The 24,813-nt window shown below is 39.3% G+C and overlaps 1 protein-coding gene across 1 annotated transcript; it reads right to left on the reverse strand.

Moving 5' to 3' along the window:
* Window positions 1-5,513: 5,513 nt before the first annotated feature.
* MAT1A (methionine adenosyltransferase 1A) lies at window positions 5,514-23,982 on the reverse strand. The gene is made up of 9 exons (XM_009908914.2): window positions 23,885-23,982; window positions 17,891-17,968; window positions 16,924-17,046; window positions 15,130-15,242; window positions 13,491-13,634; window positions 11,357-11,575; window positions 7,180-7,362; window positions 6,316-6,449; window positions 5,514-5,685 (listed from the first exon to the last, which is right to left on the reverse strand). Exons 1-9 carry the CDS (start codon window positions 23,976-23,978, stop codon window positions 5,583-5,585), a joined length of 1,191 nt encoding a protein of 396 aa, XP_009907216.1. The 5' UTR covers window positions 23,979-23,982; the 3' UTR covers window positions 5,514-5,582.
* Between the last annotated feature and the right edge of the window lie 831 nt (window positions 23,983-24,813).

Genomic DNA, 24,813 nt, shown 5'->3' on the forward strand with positions numbered 1-24,813 from the left:
TTTACCTTACCAGGAAAATGGGGACAGGGGTGCTGGGAGAGGAATCTCAGTCTGTTACCATGTGAGCTTTTAAACTCCAGTTAAAGCTCAAACCAGCACACCAAGTGTTGCCAAATCAATATGCAGCCAGCGTACTGGGCTGCACAGGCACCCACGGCACAAACCTACTCCTTCCACCACCACAGAAGGTGTGTGCACAGCAGGTTCTGCACTGGCTGATGCAACCAATGTCTTACCTTGAGGCTGTCACTCATATGGTCTATGGATTTACATTCACTTGGACTGGCAAAAACTCCAGTTTCAGTAAAATCTAAAAGACAAACAGAAGCAGGTACATGGCTGGTGAATAATGCCCCTTCCCCCTCCAACACGTGGACAAACCCCAAACACCCCATAACACCACTTGTTTATGAGAATTGTGCTACTATGCTGCAGTTCAAGTACTACCTTGTATATCTGAGGCAATCAGGGCTCAACTGTGAATAAACTGTATGAATACTGATTAAAAAGCAATCTGATCAACTGGCTGTGGCCACCCAGGGCTGGGTTCCCAAGCAGGATGCTTCATTTCTCTAAGACAGGCATTATTCAAATTATTGTTAGTCATATTATTGTGGCCTTGCAGTAGTTGAAGGGAAATACAAGGACAGTACTTGAAGGAAATACGGTGCCAATCCTTTTTATCAGGGCCTTTTGCAACAGGACAAGGGGTGTTGGTTTTAAAATAAAAGAAGGTAAATTTAAATTGGATATAAGGAAGAAATCTTTTACAATGACAGTGATGAAACACTGGAACACATTGCCCAGAGAGGCAGTAGATGCCAGCCCTGGAAACATTGCAAGTCAGACTTCACAGGGTTCTGAGAAACTTGATCTGGTTAACAACGGCTCTGCTAACTGCAGGGTGGGGGGTGGACCAGATGACTTTTAAATGCCCCTTCCAACCCAAAGCATTCTATGATTCTACAATATTGAAATGGCAGTATCTTACCTCTAAGAAGCACTTGAAAACTTATCAAAACCAGTGTTTTCCACAGTGGGCAGGAGCTGAACAGCATTTTTTCTGTGGGAGACAAGGGTCTCGTTGCTTGTGGAGCCTAAGAGCTGAAGCCAGTCTCAGAGCTGTATGTGTGTGAATCACTGGTAGTTCAGTGTGCCTTGCTCCAAGGCAGAGCTGTGATAAGGCGTTAGAGGGATACACATATTGCCCAACTTGGTGGGATGCCAGTGGAGACTTTGCCAGCGGAGTTTAAGCAGGGCAAGAGGACATCTCTTGTTACAGTACTGAGGTGATCTGACTTGCTGCTGCCAACACCACCAGGAAATTTTCAGATTAAGTGGTTTACAGTAAACATGTTTAGTGTATGCACATTCTTGCATGCTTTTGTGCTCTCCCTACCCCCACCCCCATCTGTGTTTCTCTGTCTTTCACACACACACGTATACATTCATATAGAAGACATAACTATACCTTACCTACATGGCTCGACCTGATTTGGACCAAGTGGATACGCTCTATATCCGGTACCATCCAGAGGAGGTACTTGCTATGTTGAGCAAATTATAGTTTCCAATTTCCAGCTTTTGGGTTTTCCAACACTAAACAAAGCAGCAACAGCAGTAGAGATGAAAAACAAGTAAAAAAACAGTCCAAGAACATGGCCCTGCATTCTGTGTGTATATCACCAACTGCATACCTGTTCTCTGTGTGTACATTTTATCAGCAACTGCATGGCATTTCTACTTGTAGTTTGGCATTTTTATAATGAAACACAAACCTCATATGCTAATATCTATTTATGCAAAAGCTGAGTAGCTAGCAAAAGTGCCACAAAAGTTTAATCATTTCTACCCTGTACATTTACTGGCAGATTAATCCAATTATCCAGATACTGCTCGAGTGCTAGGGGTATAACTGACTGGCCTTAATCTGTAAGCTGCAGGTTTCAGAGTCACAGTCTTTCACCCTGTGTCATGGATGACTGATTTAGATCACGTAAAGAACCACTGTCAAAGGTATTAGCAAAAGTGATTTTACTGTGAATTTGTGAAAGTGTGACTTAACAAAGTTCAATTGCAAGGTTCACTCTGATACTTGCTTCATGAAAGAAACATAGAAAGGAAATTCTAATTAGAATAAAGCTAAACCGATTTAGACCAAAGACACAAAAGAGTGAGAAAAACCTCCTCCTGTTGAGTCATAGGTTCAGAATAGACACTCCTCACCTCTTGCTTTCTGAACTCTCTGAGAGTAATCTAGTTGTGGCTGGACCCAGGCTTAGTCCCTGACTTGATCAATGGCTTATGTCTAATGGAAGTAGCTACACAGAGTTCATTATAATTAATTCAATGTGCTATCAGTGACTTACTGAGGCTCTGTTGCACATAAGAGGCCATTCTGTGTGGGGTAAGGAAAGATCTCTTAGTCTCAGGTAAGGAATCTCCTACCTTGAGAGATGTCCCTGCTCCTGGGGCGAGTTGCCAGGTGAGCAGTCCAATTGCAAATTATCACTCAAATTAGGCTTATCCAACAATCCATCCCTGGCAAAGGGTCTCATTGGCTCAAAGAGTAACCTTAAGAGGCATCCCAGCTCAAGGGGAGCTCACCACCATGCAGCCTCCCTGACAAGCAGGCAGAGCTCAAAGACTTATAGAATAGAATAGAATAGAATAGAATGAACCAGGTTGGAAGAGACCTTTGTGATCACCATGTCCAACCCACCGTCCAACACCATCCAATTATCTAAACCATGGCACCAAGCACCCCATCAAGTCTCTTCCTGAACACCTTCAGTGATGGTGACTCCACCACCCTCCCAGGCAGCCCATTCCAATGGGCAAGCACTCTCTCTATGACTTTATCGGATAAAGTCATTGGTTCATAGTCAAATTGCATAGGACTCTTTATAACCACAACTTTCTTCATTCCTTGATAAATGAGTATTGGAAAAAATCACCCTCTCTTCATGTGTTAATCATGTTCTCATGCATCAGTGTTCACTTTGTCACTCCACTCATTCTTGGGTTTCCTAGTTCTTGGCCCAGCTACAGCTCAGGCCTTTACCTGCTCTGGAGCCTATACCAAACTATTCAAGTTTGGTTAAGGGAGTTCAGTATATTCATCACAATCAGTCACTCACACCCTGCCAAGCCTCTGTGCTGACGTGACATGCCCACCAAACCTGCTAGACATACACACTTCCTCTCCAACAAACTCTGTGATGATTGTTATTGTCACTGCCACAGAAGAACTGTTCATCTTGTCTGCAGATGCTGAGACAGGGACATTCTCCTTTCATATTACATTATGCAATATATCACCTATTTATGCAATACTTTTTCAGGTGTCTTTTTAATTTATTTTTTGTTCACTTGCTTTTGCTACTTGTAGTATAACACACTATGAGCAGAAGTTCCTGAAGTGAAGTCAGTGGCAAAGTCTCCATTGCATTAAAAAAGACCTGCCTTTTATGCCATCTTGGGGATGTCTTGATAGTTACGTACGGGACTGTAGCACTTCCACAAAACAGTTTTGTGGCAGCATGAATGGCAACTTCCTTATTAGTAGTAAAATGCCTTTGTTTACATTACTAAATAGGTAAAACTTCGTTAGCAAAACACATCTTTAATACTGAAGGCCAAAATGTATGTTTCTAGATAGACCAGTTAAGACCTGGTTCTAAACAGTTTGCAGTTTCAGGCTGACACACACAACACTCTTCTCCCTTACAAGATGAACAATATGCAGCTGGGAAAATAGTCCCCGGGAAATTTTTGCAAATACATTCTTACAGTGCAGCTGCACAATTTAAGATATTTTCCTTACAAAATGTATCCAGTTTTCCAACAAGGGCCACTGATTAATGCTCTAAGACCATGGGAGATCAGGAGCTACACATAAACCACATAAACTTGTTCAGCTCAACTTACACAGCACATATAGCACTTTAGCATAATTTTTAAAGTGGAGCAAGCTCTGGCTTAAACAGATAAAAGTTGTGTTTGTGATGTACTTGAAGAGAATAAATGGCAGCTTTTTTTAATGATCATCACAGTCAGGCACTCTTTTTCATGTGTTTGGGAGACTGTGTACAGGAATTTAGTTAGGAGAGAACCATAGCATGGCAGCATTTCACCAGTGCAGAAACTCTAACAGGATGCTGCTTAAACCACAAAACTAAGATTCTTCTTAAGATTCTAAGACTCTTGGGGACCATACATAGGTAACTCTTGCATTGCCAGATTAAGTTTGTCATTGTTACCTATTGACAAACAAAACTGATTACAAAGGATAAATATGGTCACACACTGCCTCAATTTAAACAAACTTGGGATTAATCCACAGACCTTTACAAAAAGTAGTTTGTCACTTTACAGGACAATATAGAACATGAGCACAGAAATGTCCTTATCCTCTGTCTAGATCATATCCAGTTCACCATGCACATCAGCTACCCTGAGCTGTCAGAAGGAGAGGTTGTCACTACTTCCAGCAGGAATAACAGGATACTGGTCCCCAGATTTGGTATCTGAGTACTGGCACAAACCAGGGACATGGACAAACGTGCTCCCACAGCTGTGGAGGAGCACACAGCCATCTAGTGGCTAGTTCTTTTGTGAAACACTGCTAGAAAAGGCAGTGGTCCAAATTTTAACCTCATGCTCTTTGTTGATGCTTTGTTGTTATTTACATGCGCTTCATTTTATTCCAAAATTACACCAAACCTAGCAATTCATGCAACAAACCTAACATTTGGGAGCAAAAACCATGACAGAATACTGTATAACACAAATCTAAGAATAAACTGTGATCAAATATGTAGTGAAAGGTAAGTTCATATCAAATTTTTTTTACAAATATACTAAAATTACTTTATGCTGGTGAATTAAAATCTTTCAAGCATATAAGAGGCTGAGCTGAACCATTACACTGTAATATTTAAAAACATTTTAAAATTAAAGAGGCATCTTTACAGGCATCGTAGGAAAAAGCTTTTATTCTATGATTGTTGGTTTAGAGAACATGTATGTGTCAAAAATACAGGTAATTGAAACACAACAGTAACAGCAGCAAAGGTGATTTAAACATTACACAAAAGATAAAGTGTGATATTCAGCCTTCTCCCACCAAAGCAACCCCCAGCTGTATAGAATGCTAACTCCAGTAAGGAAATTGGACCCCAGAATTTCCCATTGTCTAATTAAAAAGCAAGAGATCTGCTGGTCCTTAGTCAGAGTTGGGAAAGTCATCTTCACCTTTGCCCATGAAAGGTTTGAGGTTCAACCATTAGTACCTGAGTCATACTTTGCCTTTATCAAAAGAACCAACAGAGCAGCAATAAAAAGTAAACTGTATTTTGTTGCCTTATGTTGATTTAAAAAAAACAGACTCTGTCTTTTGTTATCTTAGATAATGAAAGACACTGAGGGCTAAAAAATAAATCAATTTCTAAGAAAATATCCTTTTCTTTCTTTCCATTTAAAATCTAAAATTCCTTTCGTTGACTACAAATTTGATTTTTGGAAGTATCCTCATCATTAGTGGACTTCGAAGGGTCTGTTTCAAAGGGTCACAGCTAGTGTCAAAATACAAGCTTTTTAGGCACCTCCCATGAGAATTCATTTCTTCCAAAGTGACCATAACACGCAGTCTTCTGGTAAATGGGCTTTTTTAGGTCCAAATCCCTGTGTGTATAATAAAAAAGAAGACAAAATTCTTCATATTAAGATACTTTATGACAGCTACCATTAAAATCCTGATATTGATACCCATTTCACACCCTTAGTCAAGTAAGCCTAGTATCAATATGCAGGCATACCAGTGAATATGGCCAAAGGAGAACTATAAAATTAACCACAAAATTTAAATGTGAAGTACTTTAGGGCTACAGGACTTGATGATCTCTAGAGGTCCGTTCCAACCCTATTATCCTATGATTGTATGAAATAACCATCAATTCCTATTGTAGAAACAAAATATATTTTGTCACAGCAAAGCAATGTAAAATTCTTAAAATGCAAGTTATTTTATTCTATTTGAATCCCATGTGCTATGCAAGGGCCAGTGCTGAAAGTATATGCTACATATGAAACTTGAAAACATCTCTATCTTAGAAGACATGGCACACCAGTAGATCCATAATACGTATCAACTGTGAAGACTAACAGAATGGGAGAAAGTCTCTTTTGTATTGCATGGAACAATCCTATGCTAGTTCAAGAGGCTGACTCTTACACTCTAGCATCTAGCAATTTTGTAGAAAATTTTGTAGGAAATGATCAGCAGGATATTTTCCTTTTTGTGTCTTTCTGTACCTGACAATGACTCCAGGCCGAAGATCAAAGTTTTTGTGTACAATGTCCAGCAGCTCTTTCTCTGTTTTTTGGGAAGTTCCATAAGTGAACAGTGAAATGGACAGCGGATGAGCAACCCCAATAGCATAAGAAACCTATGTTAAGAAAGACACCATCATTAGCAAATACACAGTACCTTGGAGGGCAACAGCATGCAACAGAATAAAGCATTTATTCATGAACCATCTTAGAAAAACTAAGGCCTCTCCTTCACTTTCCATATTTCCACAATGTATATTGTATATTTGAAGGGGAAAAAATAAATAAAAGGGAGAAAACTTTGAAAAGGCTGAGGACTCTGGAAAACTTTCTTCCCCATTATCCAGTCACCTCATGTTCATTTCCACGACAGCAAGTGTCAGAGGGTTGAGGGCTCAAAAAGTGTTCAGAACAAAAGGAAAAAAAACACCAATAAATGAAAAGTTACAGCTTACGCAAGCTGATAGGCTATTGGTGACATTACAGTGGTCTTGAACCAAGAAATTCTTCATAGAGAGAGTGATTGCCCATTGGAATGGGCTGCCCAGGGATGTGGTGGAGTCGCCATCACTGGAGGTGTTTAGGAGGAGACTTGATGGGGTACCTGGTGCCATGGTTTAGTTGATTAGATTGTGTTGGATGATGGGTTGGACACAATGATCTCAAAGGTCTCTTCCAACCTGTTCTGTTCTGTTCTGTTCTATTCTATTCTATTCTATTCCTTTTTTCAATCCCAAGCCATTAGCAAGACTGCTTCTACTATAGTGTCGCATATGATGTATATTCAAGGCAAAGCTGAAAAGGAAGAATCTTTTTGAGAAAAGCAACATTTATAGCAAACCGTACCTGAACCAGAACACGGCGACAGAGTCCAGCTTTCACAAGAGACTTGGCCACCCAACGGGCTGCATACGCGGCTGATCGGTCCACTTTTGTGTAGTCTTTGCCAGAAAAAGCACCACCTCCATGGGCTCCCCAGCCACCGTAAGTATCCACAATGATCTTCCGACCAGTAACACCAGCATCACCCTGAATCAGTAAAAGAATGTATCCACCTTACAATACATTTTATTATGTCTCACGCATGACTATGCATCCATCAGAAGGTTGTAACATGTATGTATGTTTACCACATATGGATTGCTGTAGGATAGCTGAAGGAATACCTTTTTCACCAATCCACAACAGTAGCTATCGAGTGTTCTTTAAAAACAGATTCATAAGACAAGCCATTCATGAATTGTGTTTGATAATCAAGCAAATGGGTTTACACCCAGTCAGCTATTGCAAGCACTGTTTCAAAAGTAAATTCTTCAGAAAATATGGGAATTTCAGTTTAAAAGTGACTTATTTAACACATCCAAACTAAATACAGAATATTGCTAACAAAATACATGCCATATAGGAACAATGGAGAGCTTTTACACTATAAATAGTCAGAGAGAGAGAGAGAGAGATAAAAAGCAGCTTCCACATCATGTGGTCAAAATCTAAAGCTGTATGAATACTAAATAGTAGCTGTCTTTTTCATCTTCATCATCAAAATGTATGTCAAGACTACCTTATACATCATTACATGGGAGGCTGGCAACCAGCGTTACCAGTTCAGTATGATTACAGAGACTCTTATACAAATATGTACTAAAACCCCCCCATATTTCCACCCCCCAACTATTTATAGTTTAATGTGTAGAGTTGTAGGCAGTTATAGGTAATTGAGAAAGAAGCAGATACTTAGAGATGAATATTCAAAAATATTAAAAAGAAAGTGCAGATCTACCTTGCTCCTCACAAGTACTTTATATTTTAACTTGATCTTGGTTAGCTGATCAGTACCTGACTAATTGTCTGATTCCCTAATTTACTAAATTCTTCATGCGTTTTCCAGCATAAATGGAACCATGATCAAAATTGAAATTCAATCTCTACCTGCAGGCAGGCTTGAAATTCTTTGCCTACAGAATATCATGTCAGTAAAATCCAGGTGCTGGAATGTTTGCATGACAAGCATAAGTGGAGAGTCAAAGTTTTTCTTAGAAAGCCCATGCATATACAAGGAAAAACCTTTGGCACTGTTTGTTTCATTCTGCTAAGCTAGCAGCAAGATGTAGATCTGACTTGCAGCTAGCTGAGCTTTTCTAAAGGACCCTGTCCTGGGTTCTTCTGCTTGTCTCAACTTTTTCTGATGGCACAGACTGTTGCAGTGAGAACACTTTGTGTGCCGTCATGATTTGACTGTGGAAGTGAGGGAAAGGAAGAAAAATGGACAGGTCAAAGGAGAAGGAAAGCTTACCCCTCGTTTTAATGGTGCTGAAAGAGCATACAGGCATTTAAAAAGCGTGTGGAAGTCACTTTTGCGATGCGCTGTAATGTCCCTAGCACACCAGCAGGTGTTGCTGTTGGGAAAACGGTGACAGCAAATTTATGGTTCTGTCACAGCCAGAACTCAGGATTTCACCGTGCCCAACAACAGAAGGTAAAAGTTGAAGGTGAAATACCTGTATCTTCCTTAGATTAATTGAACTGGAGATTAAGGCAGCTTTCTATAACTAGCATTGTTAAAAACAAACCGAATAATACTCTTCCAAAAAGTAATCAGAAAGTTCAAGACGTGAAAGACGAGGAAAGAACTAGTTACTTTCTAGCTGCCACAATGCTATTGTAAATTGCACAAGTGATGACAGCAGCTCTAATGCTACAGACACACAGGCAGATTGACTCATACTAAGTAAACTTATCCCAGGTTAAAAGAGCTGCAAACATACGCTGCAGTGTGCCAGTGTTCGCATGAGCAAGCAAGCACTACAGTCCTACCACAAGAGTAGAAAATATATTCCTCGTTGGCATACCAAATATAATGATATTTCATTTTTTAATGAGTGCAATTCAGTGCACAACTGAAAGTTTTCATATGTGTAGCCTTATTTTATTGCATGTAGCTATGACTGATGCACTGATTCATTTGCTGCAAGTTACAGTTCAAGTTTGCTCTCCATTTGTCCGTAGCTTAGGATGTCAGTGACACACAAAAGTACAATGATACAACCTATCCAACTACACAAAAACACATTTCATTGTTTTAATGATTAATCTCAACACCTTCCTGCCTGTTCCATGGAACAATGGACACAACAAATAGACACAGCATCTTAATTCTGGCAAATTCCAGTAAATTAATGAATTTGAACAGCAAGGGGAAAAGAGTGTCTGCTTGAATTTGTTGTAAAACTGAATGCAATTTCAGGAAGGAGCTTTGACATTTTGCTGTGATAGTTCTAAAGGGAACTAAAGGATAAAACATTGGAAAGGGTGAATTTGTTTCAAAACTAAATTTCAAAAGTCCTTGTCCTACAGACGGTGGAAATTCTGCCTGACTTCTGTGAGCACAGGATCAAATTATAAATCGTATTTCCTCTATTAGATAGATAAGTCAAAAGCAAGATTTATTTTCTCATCAGGATTAGCATATCAGGGGCTGATTTTCAGAACAGATGAATACATACACAGAATACATAGAATACATAGAATAAACCAGGTTGGAAGAGACCTTCAAGATCATCGCATCCAACCCATCAACCAATCCAACACCACCTAAACAACTAACCCATGGCACCAAGCACCCCATCAAGTCTTCTCCCAAAAACTTCCAATGATGGCGACTCCACCACCTCCCCCAGCAGCCCATTCCAATGGGCAATCACTCTCTCTGTGTAGAACTTTTTCCTAACATACAACCTAAACCTCCCCTGGCGCAGCCTGAGACTGTGTCCTCTTGTTCTGGTACTGCTTGCCTGGGAGAAGAGACCAACATCCGTCTGTCTACAACCTCCCTTCAGGTAGTTGTAGAGAGTAATAAGGTCACCCCTGAGTCTCCTCTTCTCCAGGCTAAGCAACCCCAGCTCCCTCAGTCTCTCCTCATAGGGCTTGTGTTCCAAACCCCTCACCAACTTTGTTGCTCTTCTCTGGACTCGTTCCAGCAAGTCAGCATCCTTCCTAAACTGAGGGGCCCAGAACTGGACACAGTACTCGAGGTGTGGCCTAACCAGTGCAGGGTACAGGGGCACAATGACCTCCCCGCTCCTGCTGGCCATACCGCTCCCAATACAGGCCAGGATGCCATTGGCCCTCTTGGCTGCCTGGGCACACTGCAGGCTCATGTTCAGCCTACCATCGACCAGCACCCCCAGGTCCCTCTCCACCTGCTGCTCTCCAGCCACTCTGACCCCAGCCTGTAGCTCTGCATGGGGTTGTTGTGGCCAATGTGCAGAACCCGGCACTTGGATGTGTTCAATCTCATGCCGTTGGACTCTGCCCATCTGTCCAGCCTGTCGAGGTCCCTCTGCAGAGCCTCTCTACCCTCCAGCAGATCAACTCCTGCCCCCAGCTTGGTGTCGGCAGCAAAGTTACTGATGATGGAGTCAATACCCTCATCCAGATCATCAATAAAGATGTTAAAGAGCATGGGGCCCAGCACTGATCCCTGGGGCACACCACTAGTGACTGGCCGCCAGCTGGATGTGGCACCATTCACCACCACTCTCTGGGCTCAGCCCTCCAGCCAGTTCCTAACCCAATGCAGATCTTATCAGTATCAGGAAGAACAGTGTGAGATATACAGATCTGAAAAACAGGCTCACTCTGAGGTAAGTAACCTTCTCTTGACCACCTCTCTGTCAGGTGTGCTTTCCAGCAGAAAGGATTCCATGTCTTCATGCTATACTCAAGAGTGTTTGAGGAAACCCTGTGTTGGGCTGTACATTCCACACACAGTGTAAGATTCAGCTCAACTTGCCTGCCTAGTCATAACATATGTTTAATATAAGCCTGCCCTCAAAGGTTGCATTGGCATATAGCACATGAAACTGTAGGTGCTTCTCCCACATAAAACTGCAGCTGAAACTTCCAAGTAGGCAACTTGCCTCTTACACTCTAAGAAAGACACAGAAAAGAGCTGAGCATTTGTCTCAAGATACATCCAATGACAAAGGCAAGCTGAAAAGCCCAGCAAAATACCAACACAAACCTGAGGCCCTCCAATAACAAAACGCCCACTAGGTTGAAGGTGATAAATAGTTTTCTCATCCAAGTATTTTGGAGGGACAACAGCCTGGATCACACGATCCCTCAAGGTTCTACGCATATTCTCCAGTGAAATGGTTTCATCATGCTGCACAGATATCACGATGGTGTGAACACGCACTGGGATGACTGCTCCATTCTGCTGGATATACTGAACAGTGACCTGAACAGAACACAAAGAAGGAAAAGAAATTGCTATAAGATTTATTACTGGTCTACATCAAACACCATGCTATGCTATCCAAGAATAAAACTGGAGCAAAACATCAATGATGACTGTGGTGAAGGCACATTATGCCCAGATACTGAATCTTATCCCAGCATGTGGGCAAGTTCCCCCTCCTTCAGGAGGAAGACAAAAGCCAAGGCATTAGCCAGGCCAGCATGCACCCAGCACATGCAGTGCTCATGCAAATACGGGCAGAATTCTAGCTTCACACTTTCCATAGGCTGAAGTCAGTTGTTTATGAGCGTGCCCATTGGTTACACCCAGCCTCGAGGAATCTATAAGTATCACCCCAGTTGGTAAACAAGTTGCCCCCTCTTTCACTTTGTCTCTGTGCTTGCTCGACAGTAACTCTCGAGCTGCAGCCTCTGCCATTGAGCTTAGTGTTGTTAGCTTCTGTTATACATGCATGCATACTGAAAGCCTCTGCATCGTGAGAAGCAGTTGGAGGATCATCTCCACAGAGGGAGGACTTTTGCTGAGCCTGAGGAGCCCAGCGTCGCCGCAGCCAGTTGTATCGACCGGGAGAGCCCACCGTGCCACCGGAGGACTGAACCAACCCCCAAGGGTAAGACCTGCCCAGTTACCGGGGAGAAGGGACTTGATCGAAACCGAGTCCACATATGCCTTGCACCGCCGTATCTGGGCCAACCCCACAGTTTTGCCTGCTGCCGTGTCCTCCGAGCCCCCCTACCGGCAACCATCACCCCACCCTGTCGTGCAAGCTGACTCCCAAGGGCCGACCCTGACCAGGACCGATACCTGTCGTCTGGAGGGAATCGACTGAGTCCTGAAGGGAACCTGCTTCTGAGCTAAGCCCAGGTTCCATTATTCCCTCTCCACTACTAAGGAGAGAGGAGACAGTAACCCAACGCCCCTGTCCAACTTGACTAGGAACCAGTCCAGTGACAGTAGTCTGCCGGACCCCCACTTTGCTACAAACTACAGCTACAGAGTATCTTCTACGTGCTTTCCATCGGCTAGCACTCAGTTCAAAGTAACCGCGTCTAGCAGAGTAATCGCTGACGTATAGAAAGATCATAATATTGCTGTGTGTAGCCAGAAGCTGCCTGCGTCCCGCCGAGTCGCCATCTAGTGGCCAAGCGGCGGAACTGCACCCTTCATTATATAAATATATAGTCTGTAACTAGTTCAATTAAGTTCTAATCATAGCACTAAGCCACTTGTGGAATGTATTTCATGAACGTGCACTAGAACATGTATATAAGTTGGTGATTCATCGGTTATTAATAGTTTTATAATTAACAAAAATAATATTTTCATATTTCATATTCATAAATTTAATAACCCCTTCACCACAATGACATTATAATGTTCACTGCTCTAGTCGTTGCTGAAGTACGAGAAAAGAAGCCTACGTTCTGTAGGCTGTCCTGAGAAGAAATAACAAAAAGACTCAGTACTGACAGTCTGATTTACTATGAAATGGTCCAAAGTTCTTCAGTTGAGATTTCCGATGAAATTCCCAAGCCTCAAAAATTTACATTCTCAGTGCATCTTCAAAAATGTCATCCCAAATCTCTAAGTACACATAAATTATTTTGATCTCCTGTCACCTTTTTAACAAACACTTTGGTCTGAAAGGTTAAATGTCTTCTTCATTGGTAAGTAATTAGGAAGTACTCTGATGTAAGTTAACCATTTTCATTCAGTCAAGGAGACAGTATCATAAGCAGTGGAAATGCTTTGTCTGCTAATTATAGGTTATGCTTCTGCTATGTGCAGGTTATTCTCACATGATGAACACCATCAATTGCAGTCTTTAGGATTATTTAAGATTTATGTAAAGAAAAAGTATTAGTTTCCAACTATTTGAACTGTCCATATTTACCTGTGTCTTAGAGTCAGGTCTCAGCCAAGGAAGCTCTCCACTACGCCTCAGCTCTGCTAACCTGGCATTCAGTTTATGAGCAAGAATAATTGTTAGAGGCATACATTCTTCTGTCTCATCTGTTGCATAACCAAACATCAAACCCTACAGAAGGAGAAGATATACTTTAATCATTGTTAATAGCACCACAAACAAAAGCAACAAGATTTCATCTGCAGCAAAGAGTAAACAGTACCCTCAGGTTTACTTTCTACTATTTCGTATTACAGTGCAAGAAGCCTAAATTCAGATCAGGCTCCAACATGTTATGTTGTCATGAGAAACAAATAGTGTTCCTACAACTTTTTCACTGAAAGGCTGGAGGATTACATATTGAAATGGAAACCCAGGCAAAATTTGAGAAATTTCTGTGAAAAAAAATCAGGTTCTTTCACAGAAAAACAAACAAAAGGAAAAAAAACTGTTGGAGCAACACAATTTCAGGACCATTGTGTCATAGGAAATGTGCTATCATTAGCCTGGAAAGGCTTTTATGTCTAAGTGCAGACACATTTATACTGCCACTCACATCTGAAATTTCAGTGGAATAGGATGTACCCAACAGTTTAAGGCACCTGCCTCTGATTTCCAGTGCCACACACTTCCAGTCACAGCTTCTACTGCTTTTCAGTCATGTTCATATTATCATTTGTTAAATACAGTTAGCACCATTTTCTTGCTCCTCATGCAGTGTATGTAAAAGAAACAATTAAAAAAAAACCCCAAACACCAAAAAAACCCAAACAAGATACGAAGGTACTTTTTTGATACACTGGGAAGGGAGGCCATCAAGATGCCAAAGAAAGTAAGATATCTTTTCATCTTATGTAGGATTATGTTCCTCTGACAACATAAAAGCATTTAAATTTAGTTCTTAAGAGTTTATTTGAACAATATTAGCTTGGCTTCTGAACTCTGTTATCTCTAGTCATGGTTCTTGACAATATTGTTATAAGCTAGATATTACTACTAATGATAGCCACTGTAAATGTTGACCTCGCTCATGCTGGCATCAGTCAGATTATAGAGCTTTTATGTTAGCATCTTTCTCTTGAGAACATACTATAATTATCTACAGAAGCTTGGACAGCCTTAATTACAGGGAACACCTATTACAATAGCTGCCCCTGGGAAATAAAAGATCTAAAAGTACTCTGGCTTATTTGCCTTCATTGCATTAATGCTGAAGATAGTTGAAATAACTTGATTTTTGCTTTGTAAAATCTCAGAAGCTCTGTGAAAGTGAAGAGGTCCTTTGTTTATTCCATCTTACACAAGTCTGACTGTAAGATGAATGGTCTAATGAATCTAAAGCTACTCCACAGAAATATGAAATACATGAGCAAAAAACCTTTGCTATGTTCAAAAAGACATGTCCTCAGCTACTACAAACTGCCACAGCTCTCCTGACCTGCATGGAGTGCTGTAACAAGCATTGGGCAAAAAAATGCCCTCAAAGGAATTCCAACTATTCTAATGAAAATGTTTTTTATTCTGTAAACCTTCACATGGGTTTTGATTTAGCAAACAGAGCAATATGATGGGGTAAACTTTGTCCATTGAAATAGCTTTGATGTTTCAGATGTGGGGGCATGTCTACCTGATCTCCAGCACCAACATCCTCTTCATTCCTGTGTAGGTGAACACCTTGGGCAATATCTGGTGACTGCTGTTCCAGTGCCACTAAAACATTACAGGTTTTGTAGTCGAAGCCTATTTTGAGAAATGAATTGTCTGTCATAATTAAGGAAAAAAACCATGGAACTATATGACAAAATTTTCATTCTGAAGGATATTGCATTAACATTCAAATCCTAGCTGCTACTTTTAGTTGGTTTTGGTTTGGTTTGGTTTTTTTCACGATATAACATTTGAAACCTTTTTTGGGAAGGGGTGGGGTATATAGGGCTGCCATGACTGCCTGTTTGCTCTTTCATTGACACACTGTGTGAATTGTTAACTAAAGAAAAGTACCAAAAAAAATAAGTAATGAGCCTTGCCCAAATAACTAGTATTAAAAATCTCTACATAAATTCCTAGGAGCCAATGTTTCAGGAACTGAAGGCTCTGCTCTCTGATACATTATTTGTAATACATGTAAAGCAGTGTCTATACCTAGATCTCATGGGATTTTGCATGAGAGCCACAGAATAAAAAACAGATTCAAGTCTCAGAGCATATCTAGGAGTGGGAATTTACTTTCAAAGACCAAGAGGAAGGTTTTAAAAATAAATTGAAAGACTTACAGAAGATTATGGCAAAATTTTCCGCCTGATCCTAGGTATATTAATAGTAAATTGCTTCTCTCCAAATCCAACCTTTCCTAGTGCTGTAGCTGCTGACCAAACTCATGTTCAGCCAGTATAACATATATATAGATAGATACATATGCATATGATCCACTTGAAGAATCCACTCTTCACCTTTTAAGCAGGCTATTGGAGAGAAGAAAATTATTTTGCTGTGTGCAATCGTTTATGTTAGCTTTTTGTTTTATTTCTGTATAGAAAATGTGTTTTACTGGGTCTTTTCATCTCCCTTTATCATCTCTGGCAGTTAGGATAAAAAGGAGTTTTATTACCTACTAGATTTGCCAGCATTTTCTGAAGGCACTGTACTTATGTGATGGTGAAGATAACCTAAAATGTGCTGCTAGAATATTCTGCCACCACAATCTCCCTATAAATTCAATAGCAATTAAAGGACTGCAGGAAACAATTTTTTAAAGTAAAAACTCTTAAAATAAACCCTTCACTGAAACAGTGTACTTGGCATATTTGTAATGTATAGATAGGTGGCAAATCAGAATGTGAAATGTCTGTGGAATATAAAGTATTTTGTCCTTTTTAAAAAATTATTATTATTTGTACATTACACAAACTGGATTTGGACTGCAAACTCCTCAATGTAAAGGAAGTTGCTCAGAACTTACAGAGCATCTTACAGTGAGAATCTGCTTTACAGCTGGGAATTCCAAATGCTACCACTGTACAAATATGTAATGGTACAACAAAATGTACTGGGTTTCTTCTTCCCTCTCTTTCACACCAAGACGAATCAATCCGCTTACCAAATGAATAATCAGAATTCAAGTTCTTGCAAGTTTGGAGGAGTGGTAGATTCTGTGGTTCATGTCACAGTTAACTATTCTGACCTAATACCACAGTTCAAAGTAGATTCTGCCTCTTCCTTTTCAGTTTTAACTAGTATATGATGTCCTACTTACTGGGATAAAGCCAAAAAGCATATCACGTAGCACCATGTAAGGCAGCCTTGACAAAAGATGTTCACTTTTTATCAGGCTTGCTAAAGTCCATATACGAAAGTGGTGACAGACCTGTTTTGCAGTAGCCTATTGTTTGCTCTCAGGGATTTAATGAGTCATTCCACCAACCTTTAGCAGAATCGTCATAGCCAATATGTCTAATTGCATCTCGGACAACTCGTTGATAATCCACAATAGCACGAGATGTGATTTCCCCACAGAGCAACACCATTCCTGTCTTGCATACTGTCTCTGTAAAGAGAGAGAAAAACAGGATTACAACAGCAGAATAAACCATCCCAATAAGACAAAAAATTATGTTTTCAACTATGGTGATTTTGAGAGCTCTACTGGGTATAAGTCCTTTCTACACATATTTTTAGCAGTATTAATTCCTTATACAGCAATTAATTTTCATATCCACCACGTTTTTAAAAGTAAGGACAAGACTAATTTACAAATGGAAAAGTCAAAATACTGAGCATGATTCAGTGATATGCACAGCTTTTAGGGAAATACAGCATTAATCTCTGATTTTTAAATCCACTTTATCACTGTAAGATATGCTCTGAGGCTAAATAAAACTCATCAGTGATCAGCTACTTCAAAAATTTGCCTCCAGTCCCAGGAGGAAGAATCTGAGTATGGTGTTTAGTTACATAATACATTAATTCTGCTGATCACCTGAGAGTTGATGATACAACTCTTTCTGAAAATATTTCTGAAAGCAAGCAGTCATGAGGACTTGGGCTGATAAAACAGTACTTTATTAAATGTAGCAAATTAACTTCACAACAAAACATTCAAGTACTCTTTCAAAACTCCACTGTAATGAAGTCAGATCTGTTTCTCCTAGGAAATTCAGTCCACGCACAAAATTAACTATCCCAACCATCTACAAACTACTTAGGCTTCCGCCTTTTTTAAAACTTTTACTGTTTCTTCTCATGTCTCCTCCTCTTGAAGGCTGTTATTCTTATGCAATTATTTGAGAGTAAAAGGAGCGAGCAAATGATAGCATCAAGCTCTTTGCAAACATCATAATTAAAGAACAGTGACTGGGTGAAGACTTAAAGCAAAACAGCAAACAACTTACCACAAGCAACCTTGGCATTTGGGTCCTGTTTGAGATGGGCGTCTAATACAGCATCGCTGATCTGATCACAGATTTTATCTGCAAGACATCAAAGTTGTGATTCAAAACCACAGCACTCAATACAAAATACAGCCTGCATCACTTTGAATTATTAGGTGTTTCAAGCAAGGAATTCTTTCATTGCTTATCATCATCGCATATTACTGGTGTATTTAAGCCAGCTAAATAGAAAGATGTATGAAATATCCTGCAAGCAAAGTCAGTAGATACAATGGGGAATTTATTTACTAATACTGACTATAGCTTTACCTGTAGGTTTCTGCATTTCAACCAGTATGTTAGGCATAGATTTACCTGAGAGGCTAAGAGGCTTTCCCACCAGCCTTCTCTTTCTCTAACACCGCACAGCAATACAGCATGTGCTCCACACCAGTAGGATTCTAACAAGAAGGTATTCCACCATTAGCTTTCATCTTCTCAAAAAAAAGTTAGAATGTAGATGACCAACATTGCTCATAAAGCCTAAGAAAGTGTTTAGATTAATACAGATAATGAACATCTCAGAGTCAAGTGAGCATTTCAATTTTGCCTTAGCAAACTAGCAGTCTGAAATACCTTCTCCCAGTAACTGCCACAAACCACCCTACGGCAGGGGAGTGATTAACACACACAAGAAGGGTTTATGAACGGGAATTTGCCAGAGGTAAATCTTGATGATATCTTCAGTTACATCCTAAATACAAAGGCTTCATTGCAGATTTATCATAATAATATTTTCTCTTTTCTAACTTTTTTTAATAAATATTGACTCTTAATTAAATAATGTCGCTAATCTACATCAGCGGCACAAAAGGGCAGCACCCATAACAATGCCTTCCATTGAAAACAGTATTTTTCTCATATATTTTAATTTTATTTTTGTTTTTAAAAGCTTGGTATTGTATATTACATTTAGATGTTGCCATGACATGGCAAAATAATCTCCTGCCTTGCTATTTGCAAAGCAATATGTTGGAAAGCAATGTTTTGTAAGAGTATGGCATTACAGACTGTTAACATGTTTAACCTCAAGTTAAAATAAATTCTCATTCATTTCATGAGTGTGCATTCAGCTAAGAGGGACAAATCAAAGACTAAAGAACTAATGTGATTCTAGCACTCTTAGCTCTCATATTAACCACTTCAACACAAAAAGCAAGAATACTAGACAATTAGCAAATGTAGGCTGCATTAGAACTTTCAGCCTTGCAAGAAATGTACACCTGAACAAAAAGCATAGTCCACATTTACAGAGGAGAAGGATGAACAGTCATCCATAGAAATGAAATTATCTCCATACAATAGCATTAGTAAGTCTGCACAAAAATACTATATCTTGAGTGTAGTATTCCCAAGATCACATTAAGATGCTGTGGGAAGGTTTAGTAGAAAATGAGAAGAATGCCCCCAAATCAGAAACAGGATGAAATCAATCAAACTCAACCTAGTTTTGAAAGGCTGAAGGAAAGGCAACCTACTAATAAAAAATACTTATGGGCATTAGGACCACAGCCTCCAAGAACCTAACAAAACTGAAAAAAAGGTTTTGTCATATGGAAAAGAATGTAACTACAGTTGAGAGCTGAAAGTTAAAGACAGATTAAGATTCAGAAAGGAAAATCTTAAAAGGATGAGTGCCATTGAACCCATTCATCTAGAGATACGTAGGATTCCTTGCTCCTTTGAATCTCTAGATGAAAATTGGCTACTTTTTTAAAAGCATGAGTGAAATTCAACCATCATTTACTAGCATGTTTGAAGAATTCTTGCACAAAATATTACCTGTGTAAGAAATTCAGGCTAGATTATGTATCAGAAGTTCCTTCTGGTCTTTAAAATCTATGTGACAATTTAATCAATTAAAATAATAAATTAGACTAATCTAGTATGCTGATAGCACAGGCTATAGTCTGAGACAATTCAGTTTCACAATTCATGTCATATCTGATTGTTGGTGCAACAACCAGCAGTTCTAGCACAGCTAGATCCAAATACATATACATATATATTTGTCAAGACTGGAAAGAGAAATCTGCTAGATGATTGACTGATTAATGCATAGAACTAAAGGCATGTCTATTAGTAAAGGTCTTTGGTGTAAAATAAAACTGGGCAGTCTATTTTTAGCGATGCTTAGCAGGCTTTGTGCATTCCCTGTGCTGTTATTTAAAATTTCTCATCACAGCCATTGCACCTCTCTTATTAGATGCTAAACATGCCAGGATACATTTGTCCATTATTTACTACTTTTTTGTTTGTTTGTTTTGTTCCTTCTTTTTTTGGAAACAGGGAATGCATAAGGGACCACCTCTGATGATGTAATAGGTAAGTACTCAATTTATGCTTACCTTTATGTAGTGAATTGCTATCAAATACAATAAATACTGAAAGGAAAAAGGTGTCTTGACTAAGTAGGAAAGTATTAGAGCACCATGAATTCTTTTCATGAAATAAAATCATCCCATAGACAGATTTATGGCAGAGCTGTGAAACAGTTCTTGCTAACTAAGGAATGAATGAGTCAAGGGGACTCTTTCAGATGCCCAGTTGTCAAAATATGAAGTAAACATTCAGCAACAAAATGAGTTCTATTAATTAGGAGATTCAAAGTTTTCCAGATAGTGGGAAATAAATTTGTTACATGAATCTTGACTATGCAAGAGCCTAACACATCTGTGTGACATCTGCGAGTTCTAAGGAACTCAGAACTCAGTTGCAGGGATTCACCACACACACATACAAAAACCTATGAACTTCAGCAACCACTGAAAATTTAGCTCAGTAAAGCTCTGCCCTTTGAAGCACCACCTCAACCAGGTACAACCACACTTCTGGCTCTGACAGTATAGTAAATACAATATACATTGCACATTTCAAGAGGAAAAATAATTTCAAAATAAATGTTAAATTATATACTCAAAATACAATAAACTGAACAATTCTCAGCTTTCTGGTAAAAAGATAGTCAAGAAGCACAGATACTTAGGGTGAGCACTTCATCAAAAAGTAAGCTTTCCACCAAAAAATGTTTCACTAGAACAAATTCAAATAATTGAATTGTGGCATATTACAGCTTTCCTGTAAAAAACTCTTGAGGAGTGCTAATTGATAACTGCAGTGGTACTTCAATACTGTCATTGTACTGGCTGAATACCTTGGACATCTGTTCTTTTTGGTCAATACACAATTTAGTGAAGTATTATATATATTGCTAAGCATGGACAATGTTAGAAATTGTTAAGTATATAGAACATTAGATATAAGATACACAAGCACCAACTTGCTGGTAAGTTCTTCATTTTCTGTGGGATTTTTGTTTCTTTTGTGATTTTTTCCCCCCTGTGATTATCCAGAAGATAAACATAAGTTTTTAATATGGATGAAGATCTGAAGGTGCTTTTTGGCAGATGTTTTCTCTTGCCTTTTTAAAGAGATTCCTTGATATTTACTGGAAAACTGAATGACATTCTCTTTGCAGGCAATTCCACCTGAAGCCACACCAGACAGGTCAAGGAATTAAGTGGTTTGGCACCTACAAGACATTATGGGTCAGAGAGACACACCATGCCTTTCAAAGCACAGTGGACCCATTGTGCAGCACGGACAGATGCTACTGGAAACAGCAAAATGGAATAATGAGAAAAGCAGGTATTTTTAAAAATTATCTCCCTTCCCCATGCTATTTATATATCTTTATTATATTGAAACAAAGAAGTCACATGTAAGTATTCAGAGGGTTTGGATTTTACCTTACTAAATGCCAAGATTAAAGATGTGGAAGGAAGTCCCAGATTTTATAACCAAGTCCTCCAAAGTACAGTTCTCCGTATACCCAAATAAATGACCATGTAATTTCTCCTGCTTTATTTAGAAGGAGATCTCCATTAAAGCATTCAGTCCTCAACTAATATAATCAGAACAACTCAAATTTCCTCCAAAGATCTGGTTCAAAATCTTTACTTCACATAATGCCCTCTAGCAAAATTACACTATCATGTACAGAAGAGAAACAGTCAAGAACACGCAAATTATCCGTTTGATATCAAACAGAAACTTGAAAATCACAATAAATTTCTAGCCCTACTGATAATGTCAGAAGCCTAAGTACAGCCTCACACACTGGGCCCCATTTTATATAATAGCCAAGATTTTCCTAGGTGATTAAAACCTAATGGCACATCTACACCTATGGTGTAAAACCAGAGACAAGGAAAAGGGGGATTGGTCAGAACATGAGTGATCAGTTTGCTCAGGAACTAGAGGTATTGCTGTGTCAATTAAGAGGTATTGCTGGGCTGAGTTCAGGAATAAGAATTTGCAGGACGACTCAGAATTACTTACTGTCAGCCTGTCCTCTCTTATCTAGGGAAATCTGTATCTTTCCCTTGTCATAGGTATTTGGAGTTTCAGTACCCTAAATGAAGACCTGTAAGCATCACAGCCTTGAAATTGTCTAAGCATCAGTTTTCCACTCCCTCTACAATAAGCCTCTGGGCTTGTCACTTTGCATCTCACAGTACCCTCTGCCAGATGAGAGAGTGTACACAAATCTAACAAGTGGTAACACTGTTTCTTAAAGGTATGCTCTATTTTAGTGTAGCAGGAAAAGAACACTCGCGGAGCTTAAAGAAGGCCTACTCTGGGCCGAAAGAGTTTTGGCAATAAAGAGGGAAATGAAAACTGATAAAAATAGGCACAATTCTAAAACAGGAGACAAGACAAAAAAGAGAATTTGTAAAGGAAGTCCCAGGGGCATTAAAAAGAATTATTACAGAAACATAAATTGTGACCTGTCATCTTTGGAAATACCATCATCAATTTAAAATTAACATATCATATAATATTATGTTTCCTGCGAAACTACATTGCACTACAGCTGCTGGATGTAATTATATACATAAACTTGAGATGGGACCTATGTCCCAAGGACCAAATGTGGTTGTCATTTTCTGATTGTGTTACATCAGAAATAACCCCAACTGGCTTAACCTGATGTAACTACCTTGATATCGAGAGAGGTAAATAATTGCGTCAGCCAAGGATTTGATCTTCAGTAATAAATTAATATTGTAGAAGACTACCAGAATTATAAACATAAAATTCTAACTGCTGACATTTTTATTTTCTGCTATGTCATTCCACACATTTATTATTTACTCACAAAATGCGAGTACAGACCTGGAAAAGCCTTTTCCTAGCAAAAGGTACAGGACACCAAATCAGCTTCTAAAATACACATAATTTTCAGGACATCAAACAGTCTATTGTCCTCATCTGGGGAAACACTTGCTATTGACATAAGGTCCATGTTTATGGCTGATGAACGTTTGTTAACAATAAAATTGAACTAAGCTTTATTGACCATACAAGAAGTTTAGCAAGTAACTCTCCACTATTTGCTCAAGCAATTCCATATATTGCATCAGATTATGGAATGGGGCGGGGGGAAACCAACTTTGCCATGTACAGCTGCTAGGGCCGCTGATTTTTAAAGCTTTAAAATAGCCGGTTGATAGATATTCCTGGTTTGGGTGACACTTTTAGAGCATAGTAGATATGCAGGACAGTTTTACAGCACCCATAAAGATGGGGAACTTGAGAAGCAAGCTATTCATTTTTATCCATACGTGAAACTTGAGTCTATCAGAAGCATAGTAGCATCCCCAAGGCAATACTGAAAGATATACAGATGAAAAGGAGCAAACAGCATAAACCCCACTGCCCTCCTGTTTAATACACACCCTGCAAAAGCATTTAAACTCCTGTTGCCAGCACCCTAGCTACAGCAGTTCTATAGTCTATATGGAGAAGGTCCAACAGAAACAAAGTAAAATAGCACCCTGTTACAAATAACTTATACAATCACACTAATAGCATATTAATTCTTCTTCAGGCTTTTAAAACAATTTAAATGAAAATACTTATTTTATGCATTTGCTGGAGCTGGTTTCTTACCTGGATGTCCTTCTCCCACCGATTCTGATGTGAACATGAATGCCCCTTCATCATCCAGTGTGTAATCACATAAACCATCCACTGGTCCATTCATGACTGTGATGTTGAATTATTATAAACAGTGGTTGAAGAGTTCTACCTTCAGTGCCTTCTCTTTAAGAAGAAGGTTCTTTATCAGCAGGATTATTGCTGTCTTCACCTATTGCCTCTTACTCTAACTTGAATGCCAGTGTGTGAAATCTGTGTGCTTGCATCTGTGCACGCACACAAGGAGTATGTATGTGCCTGAAGTCTGTATCCCTATCCAGCCTGATCTGTCAGTCCCTGCGCTGCTCCTATATATGGAAAAGTGAAAGTGCCTAGATAATCATGTGAGGAAAATGGAAGAGCCCATTTCTTTGCAGGGGAGTTAGTTAGCTTTAAGATATTTCACCAATTAACTCAGTTCTTGGAAACATTCTGGATTCAACCTGTGAAAGACTGGTTGTCTTAGCAACTCGGCTGAGCATGAAGTAACATAGCAGTACTAGTAACAGCTTAAGTCAGCTGCTTCTTCAGTTTCTCTCTCCCCTAATTCTGGGATCTATGTTGTGCTTCCAACTGTGTGTTGTGCTTTTACAGGGACAGGTAAAAAAAAAAATCTGTCAATGCATGTCTTTCCTAGCAAGAGACTGGAAGAAGTTCAATCTGCAGTATATAACTATATTTTCTTTTTACTTTTGCATGTTTTCAAAAGTAGAATTTTCTTCTAGGCTTTTTTCATTTTCATTCATACTTTATGCTCATTTCAGAGATTAAACATCTGATAACATCTAGCATGATGAGTACTTCTCATTTATGCAAACTTCTCCCTTCAGTCTTTGTTTTGCTTTTCCTCTGTCTTCTATTAACACAGATCCACCTTAATGCTCTTTTGGCACAATATTTTC

Source organism: Dryobates pubescens, chromosome 8 (assembly GCF_014839835.1).
Source record: "Dryobates pubescens isolate bDryPub1 chromosome 8, bDryPub1.pri, whole genome shotgun sequence".
NCBI lineage: Eukaryota > Metazoa > Chordata > Aves > Piciformes > Picidae > Dryobates > Dryobates pubescens.